Here is an 8,001-nt window from a genome sequence, read left to right as displayed (position 1 = left end):
TGTTTTTTTTTTAAAATTTTTTATGATTAATTAATATTAGACTATTCATTATTTGCAAGTGAGGTGTTCTTGCTTTGGTGAATGAGCATCATGCCATCATTATTATGGCCTTCTTAGCTTCTGTATTATTGGGTATTAATGTAAGTACAAGAATTTTAAAAATTAGATAAGACACATGTCACAAAATTAGGCCTTAAATTTAAAATGTAATTGAATTTTCTTTCAACTTTAATTTTTAAATATATATTTTTTTAAGGAAGGAACAATATATATTTTTACGATTAAGAAAATCTGAAAATGTGAAGGGCAATAAGGAAAATATTATATATATATATATATATATATATATATATATCACAAATAAAATAACGTAAATTGGAATGTGCTTCTTTTTTTTTTGATACGTGTTTTTTTTTTTTTTTTGGGTCGTGGGGAGTCGGGATTTTTGAGCGTTCCTAATTCCAGCTGAATAAATTAACAGGTTGTAATCTAATAGCGAGCACATGTCAATTTTCGACTGTACTCAATGAAAGTTATCACTTATCAAACGAGTATTCACGACAAGACAAAAGGAAAATAATAATAATAATAATAACGCGTGTATTTGAAAAATAGCCGTTGGAACTGCAACGGCTACCTTGGATGTAGTTTTAAAAATATATAGCCGTTAACCGATAGCAGTGGGATAAAACAAGCCACTGGCTGAGTTTGCATTTGGACTGAAAAGCATCTCACTAATTTGTTGCCAATACCTCTCTCAAAGCTCCAACTGCGAAGTGAAGCTAAGAGCTATATCCTCCTATCCTTAAGAGCAAGGGGAGCAATACTCGAGAAAGGTATGCATTAATTCCCTCATCTTAATTTTCTACATTCATTTCTAAAAGGGGAAAGAAGCTAATTTTTTATGTCAGTCTAGATTACAGTTGAAGGTGTTTCTCGAACAATTTAATATATTATTGAGGGAAAGTTTTTAGTTGGTAGTCTATATGGCAAGAGATTTAGGAAACAAAGCTAATCAAAAATCAAATTTTGTTCCTGATTTTATGTAGGTTCTTAATTAATTCCCAATTCAGGAATTCAAAGATAACAAAAGATGAATGACCTCATGACCAAATCGTTCACCAACTATGTGGATTTAAAGAAAGCTGCCATGAAAGATGCGGATCTGGAGGCTGGAGATTTAGAAATGGCATCTTCCAAAGCCCACATGGAGAGTGACCTTGGTCTCTTTCTGGAAGAGGCTGAGAAGGTGAAGATGGAGATGTCGGAGCTTCGTGACATTCTGGGCAGCCTACAGCAAGCCAACGAGGAATTCAAGTCCCTCCACAAGCCCGAGGCCTTGAAATCCTTGCGAAGCAAGATCAATGACAACATTCTCACCGTGCTCAAAAAGGCAAGGACTATTCGGTCTCAGCTGGAACAAATGGACCGTGCCAACGCGGCAAATAAGAGGCTCTCTGGCCAAAAAGAAGGCACCCCAATTTATAGGACAAGGATTGCTGTCACTAATGGGCTGCGAAAGAAGCTCAAAGAGCTTATGATGGACTTCCAGGGGCTGAGGCAGAGAATGATGACAGAGTACAAGGAAACCGTGGGTAGACGCTACTTCACAGTAACGGGAGAGAACCCTGATGAGGAGGTCATAGATAAGATAATCTCCAATGGCGGCGAGGAGTTTCTAGGACGGGCAGTACAAGAGCACGGAAGGGGAAAAGTGCTAGAGACGGTGGTGGAGATACAGGACAGGCACGATGCCGCGAAGGAGATCGAGAAGAGTCTGCTTGAGCTGCATCAAGTGTTTCTTGATATGGCTGTAATGGTGGAGGCACAAGGAGAGCAAATGGACAACATTGAGCAGCATGTATTGAATGCTTCTCACTATGTCAAGGATGCCACCAAAGAGCTCCAGACTGCAAACAAGTACAAGAGAAACAGCAGGAAGTGGATGTGTGTGGCAGTGATACTTCTACTTGTGATCATTCTTGTTGTGGTCATCCCCATAGTCACTAGTTTTGCCAATTCTTGAAATTGTCTTATTTTCTTCAATCTTTTGGGGGGTACTGTAATGTATGATTGGATTTCGTTCACTCAACTGGTTAGGTTGAGGTGATTTTTATTTAAATTTATTATTCTTTTAGCCAAATTGCATCGGTTGGTTTCATTTTTAAAACAAATTTACGGTAACATAAGTTTCATCCTCAATAACCCAACCCCCCCCCCCCCCCCACTCGACATTGCTGAAATCAAATTCCTCAAAAAAAAAAAAGTATCATTAGGAATTCATAAAAACTGGAAGAAAATGAAAAAATTCACTCAAGGAATTCATATAAAAATTCTGAGCATAATTTATGAAACAAATTAAAAGTAAAGCGACCCATCATGGCAACCCAAACAAACAAAATCCCACAGCCAGCAAGGCTAGAGAGAGATGGGTGGGCCACGTGAAGATTGGCATGATTTAAGTGCACAGTGAAAATTTTCATTGTGTGTGCACTTGCTTCCAGAGCTCTTTGTGTTTTCAAAGTTTTCTTTAAGAACAAGGAGTCGAAAACACTCTGTTTTTAGTTTCCTTTTAAATTTAAGATTTTGAAAATATATATATACCCCCCCCCCCCCCCCAATTTGCCAATCAAGTTCTTTAATTTAAAACCAGAAAAGTGGAAAAGGTATTTACCAAACAAACCCTTGATCTCCTAAATTGATTCACTCTTTCGAATGAAACACACAATAAAGGTATCTTTGTTTATTATTTAATTGAATCTTTGTTTATTATTTAATTGAATCTAATAAGGCTACATAGAAATAAAGAATTGAATCTAATTAGATGAAAGGTATCGTTTTTTTCAATATCTTATTTCTTTTTTGGATGGAAAAATAAATACTTGTCGACATTTGCTTAAATGCTGATCACGTTCTTCTAAAATTTTTTTGATCAGATGACATCATTTAACTATAAACGTGAGGATTTTAAAAACTCCATAATAAAATTACACCCAAGAACTTGAAGAATTTCAATCCCCTGCACCTTGTTTATAAAATCTTTCTTTAAATTCTCATATCCCTTATTCCGTTCGCCTTTCATATGAGCCTTTCATACATTGTTCTATAGAGTTCAATTTTTAAAATCTTTCTTTTCTTCCCACCTTAGATTTGCATTTTCCTAAGAACTTTGTTAGGCACCCTGAATTCAACATTGCAGAAATCCATAGAGAACACATATATGAATGTTCTTAAATTAATGTGAATAATGAGAGCTGATCACATTATACAACAATATCATCACGAACCTTTAACAATAAACAATCAACATTATACATTTATACCGTATGGTGAACTAATCTTATTGTTAGTCATTTAAACAAGTAAACAACAAATCCTAGTGCTAGTCAATTCTTATTATTCCCACACCATGATTGACATTTTTGTATGTATGGTATTGTTCGTGAGTATTTATAACTACAAAGTCAATGTAAAGTTCCCCTCTCATGGGCAGTGCGGGGAAACAATTCCTGTGTCAGTCGATTTCACATTGTTGCATAAAGCTTCGGTTTTTTTCCCTTTTTCAGCTTCCAAGTTAATGCTTTGCAACAAAATCTTCTGACATGGAAAGCTATTGCTGCAGTTGAATTCAATGGCAACATCAGAAGCGCTAGTCCCATAAATGTTTTGGTAAAGCACATTTTTCACCTGAACTGCAGATTTCTGTAATACATTTTAAACCAACAAGATAATTTGTCAATCAGAGAGTTCAATACTTACTTTTGTATCATTGTATGGCTTATGGAACTAAGTTATTTACCTGATCGCTGCATGGTTTGTCTTGGTCACAGTAATTTTGGTCTATTATTATAGGATTGGCAACATTATGCATTTCAACATTCTGAAATTTGATGTTGCTTGCACTTCCTGACCCTCCCTGAATTGTTACAAAAGATGGACTTAGTGTTGGTAGCATGATTCAATTGTCCATGCATTACCATACATTGTTTGTGTCTGTATGGGGTATGGGTAATCCAATTTCATATGATTGAAACACTAGTATCAATTACCTTCCATGTCTTAATTCTAACACCATTTGTGGTTCCATACAACTTAGCTCCATTAATGGTTACACCAGAAACATAAGATTCCGAATTTCCAGATCCTAAGCTTCCAATACTAAGCTCACCATGCAAAAAAGGACAAGTATTAATATTGACATAAAACAAAAATAACAGTTGGAATGTATATATATTAATTGAAATTGGTGAGTCTGGAGCAACTGGTTATGGTTCAAATTTTGAGACCTAATTCCATGACCCGGTCCACAGGTTATGTCTCTGGCTTGCACGTTCTGGGACCCACTTGCAATTGAAATACAATCATCACCTTCAGGACATCGAAAAACAAATTAGGAACAGTAACTAGTTAGTGGTTACACAAGTATTTCAGTAATTTTAGTTACTTCTTATGTCCTTTCTTTAAGGAATATATATGACACGTCTTCGTGAAAATGAATTTTTTTGGGTCAATAAAAGTTAGGAGACAATAATCCATTAAGATACTTCAATGCTTTAAACGAAAATCTCTTCTAGCTATAAGTTATTTGGAAAAGAGAATCAGTGAAATAATATTTTGTTTAAGAACTAGAATTAGTACCCTCCATGGTTTCTAGCCAATCCAAGAACCATGGGGTATTTCAGATGAAATTTTTGGGTTTATATAGCATCTTGCTCATTTTGTACTTCGAGTTGGTGTTGAGAGCAGAGACTTTTCCTTATGTCGTGGACTCTCCAACTCAAGAGTTACCATGACTTTTTTTATTTTTTGTGGAGTTTGCTTCTGTGCTTTTATATAGTTTAGGTTCCCCTTATACAATATTTCACTTACCCAAAAAAAAATTAAAAAAAAAAAGAAAAAAAAAAAAGAAGAAGAAGAAGGAGACCTTTGGTGTACCTGTTCCTATATTACAGCTTGAAATTTGGATGTCTTGAGTGTCAGCGACATGAATTCCATCAGTGTTGGGGCTATCCTCTGGAGCAGTTATAGTCAACAAAGAAACTTGAATATTCATGCATTTTTCGAAAGAGGTGTGAATTTGTTGCGCATCTCGGATCTTCAAATTATTCACGGTCAAATACTTACACTCGAAGAAGGTTAGAGCCTGCCAAGATACATAGTTTCCATATAATAAAATCGAGGAAACGTTTTTTTTATAGAGGAAATATTCTTTTATTAGTTGTATTCATATCATCATGTTAAAAAAAATTACATTTATTTATATAGGTTAAACAGGTTCGTATAAAATGAGTTAATCTATCTTGACACAAATAATGAGGCCATTTCAAGTTAAAATGACATCATAGTCATGTGAATTATATAAAAGTAAAAACACTATATATTAACATCATTCTTTTCTTTTTGCCACTAACAAAGAACTAGTGCAACAATTTCACACAAAATGGACACTCAATAATTCAACATAACATAATTGTCTACAGAAAAATATTACATATAAGGATAGCACTAATTGTATATCTATCAACTATCTTCTGTTATATGTGATATTATTTATATCTTTAGATTGGTTAAAAATCAAATCTTTTTGTCGAATGGTCTCCTTCGTTTCAACAAAAATTGAGAGATTAGTAATATATATATTTTTTGTTAATTTAGAGTTGTGTACAAGCGATGCATGTGCATATTATAAGACATATAAATAGCATTTTCTTAAAATGTAAAAGAAGACAAACATACCGTTGGTGCGACCGTGCAAGGCTGTTAGTCAATGAAATAAGAATAGTTAGCACTTCTGATTAAGCAAGTATGAGCTAGATTAGTTAAAACAACACCTCAAATAAATGGTTCCTATAATATTGGCTTACCAGAGCTTTATTGACTTTGCAAGAGTTTTGCCACCATATCTTCCCGTTGCCATTGATGGTTCCACCACCTTCAACTATTAAATTTTGAACACTATCAAAGAGTAGCCAGTGTCTACCATCTTGGCTGTAGTCCGATCGAACATTAGATGCTTCCAAGGTTCCAGAAATCTGATCATTTAAAAAATATATAAATATAAATTTTATTATTTGATATAAATTGCATGGACTTTTGAAAAATATATAGGAGACCATCTTTCTCTACTATATTTAATTTACCTGCACTTTAAGATCAGATTTACAAGGACCTAAGAATCTAATTGGCTTAAGACGATAGGTTTTCTGAGGCACCACGAGAACAGCTCCTTGGGTTGAACAAGCTACCTCCCAAGCCTTCTTAAATGCCTGAAAGAACCGTTTGAGTTAAACTATATATATATATATATATATATATATATATATATATATATATATATATATATATATATATTTTTTTTTTTTTTTTCAGTAAAGTTTTGGAGTATATATTAAGGGGAGAAGAGAAGAAGAAGAAGAGAAGAAATTATCCGTAAATGAAAAAGAAAATATACTTTACGAAATATTAACATCTCAAAGTGTAATAACTAATAACTGTCATTCCAACTTCCAAGCTATCAAATAATAGTAATAAAATAACTGTCATTTCATGTTTACCATTATACTTACAGGATTACAATTGCTCACGTCACCCAAAATGTATTGAGCGATATTCTATAATATAAATTTTACTATTAAGTTTTCTAGATGGTTGAGTCATTAATCAAAGTAATATAAATATATACTAATTTATTATTTTATTACAATAGTACAAATCATATTTATTATCGTATTAATTTGTAGTAGTTTTAGTACTTTCCAAATATAATAACTCAAAATGTGTTGAATGACATTAATAATATTACAAATTTTAATATATAAATTTTTTAAAACATGTATCACCAATCACACAAGAAATAATTTAAATACTTATTAATTGCAACATTAATTTGTAGAGCTTTCCAAATTTAAGAGAAAAAAAAGTTGCAGTAGTTTTAGTATTTTTCAAATGTATTATGGCATTAATTATATAGCGCCATATTGGTTGTAATCCAATTGAAATTAAATTACATAAAAGAAACTCTAATGAATCAGATTACAAAAGTTTTGTACGTAGCAACTCAACTAAAAACCACTGTTTAAATCTACCATTATTCTGATAAAGGAGTACCTCTGTGTCATCAGTACCATCACCTTTAGCTCCATAGTCATTGACATTAATTGTTTTACCCGAGGTAGAAATGGTACCCAATATTCTATCAAACCTTTTCAAACGTAAGACATGAGTGCTTTGCTTGATCACGTTCTTAAACCCAGATTCTTCACCAAAATGACGAAGTGGGTCCTTTTGCAAAGTGCTATAACATGAAATGAAAGAGAGCATGAAAACGAAAAATGGAAGAAGATATCTTATTTGCTGGGCCATTATTTCCTTTTCCTTTTTGGTTTGAGAGAAAAGATATAGAGTACTTCTAAAAAGTAGAGTTTATATGTTTGATAAGATGATTATAGGAAGTGAGAAAAGATGGCATAGAGAGTAACATATTTATATAGAGATTAGAGAGGGAAAGGCGGCTTTCAGATTGTTGTCTATATTAATGTTGGCTGGCCCTTGAGGTATGGTTTGAGATGTAAGAGACTGAGACGAAAAGATTTCTTTTTTTTTTTTTTTTTTTTGACGAATAGATTTCTTAGTGCACGCTTGTTTGCCATAACTGCTTGCATTATTCATAATATATACGTACATCCATTTACCATATATAGTAAGCATATCAGCTCCTTATTCTGACTTTATTTTATCGTTTTTCAATTTTCATAAGAGACAGAAGTCAGTTTATAATTTGTTTAGAGGTCTTGTCTTAGTTCATAGTTGATAATGGTCCTCTTCCATAACTTTCAGTATCCTTTAGTTTACACAATGGCTAAAATTTTACCAAAAAAAAAGTAACCAATAATTAGGAAATCCTTGGCTAAAATAGCTAACAGATATGATTTCAAGCATATAAGTACGGTGATAATTTTTGTCTAGTATGCTAGAAACACTACAGATTTTAGAAAATAATTC

General features: G+C 33.0%; 2 protein-coding genes across 3 annotated transcripts; one reads left to right on the top strand and one right to left on the bottom strand.

Moving 5' to 3' along the window:
- The first annotated feature begins 682 nt into the window (after positions 1-682).
- LOC142609590 (syntaxin-related protein KNOLLE) lies at positions 683-2,143 on the top strand. 2 transcript variants are annotated; one of them, XM_075781206.1, is made up of 2 exons: positions 683-836; positions 1,050-2,143. In XM_075781206.1, the coding sequence occupies exon 2, from the start codon at positions 1,094-1,096 to the stop codon at positions 2,024-2,026; it is 933 nt and encodes a 310-aa protein (XP_075637321.1). In that variant the 5' UTR covers positions 683-836; positions 1,050-1,093; the 3' UTR covers positions 2,027-2,143. The 2 variants fall into 2 exon arrangements, with proteins under 2 accessions (XP_075637321.1, XP_075637322.1); XM_075781207.1 differs by having other exon boundaries at positions 701-836; positions 1,074-2,143.
- Positions 2,144-3,483: 1,340 nt separating this feature from the next.
- On the bottom strand, positions 3,484-7,362 carry LOC142609352 (polygalacturonase-like). The gene is made up of 9 exons (XM_075780926.1): positions 7,108-7,362; positions 6,141-6,266; positions 5,865-6,032; positions 5,737-5,757; positions 4,936-5,143; positions 4,287-4,368; positions 4,050-4,158; positions 3,800-3,916; positions 3,484-3,702 (listed from the first exon to the last, which is right to left on the bottom strand). Exons 1-9 carry the CDS (start codon positions 7,360-7,362, stop codon positions 3,484-3,486), a joined length of 1,305 nt encoding a protein of 434 aa, XP_075637041.1.
- Between the last annotated feature and the right edge of the window lie 639 nt (positions 7,363-8,001).

The sequence above is a fragment of the Castanea sativa genome, chromosome 9 (assembly GCF_040712315.1).
Source record: "Castanea sativa cultivar Marrone di Chiusa Pesio chromosome 9, ASM4071231v1".
In the NCBI taxonomy this organism is placed as follows: domain Eukaryota; kingdom Viridiplantae; phylum Streptophyta; class Magnoliopsida; order Fagales; family Fagaceae; genus Castanea; species Castanea sativa.
This window is presented reverse-complemented; position numbering and strand designations above follow the sequence as displayed.

Coding starts and splice junctions, on each gene's coding strand:
- LOC142609590 (XM_075781206.1), top strand. CDS start 1,094: ATGAATGACCTCATGACCAAATCGTTCACCAACTATGTGGATTTAAAG.
- LOC142609352 (XM_075780926.1), bottom strand. CDS start 7,362: ATGGCCCAGCAAATAAGATATCTTCTTCCATTTTTCGTTTTCATGCTC. Junction 6,267..7,107: donor ATGGTACTGATGACACAGAG/GTACTCCTTTAT, acceptor CGGTTCTTTCAG/GCATTTAAGAAGGCTTGGGA. Junction 6,033..6,140: donor AATCTGATCTTAAAGTGCAG/GTAAATTAAATA, acceptor TTAAATGATCAG/ATTTCTGGAACCTTGGAAGC.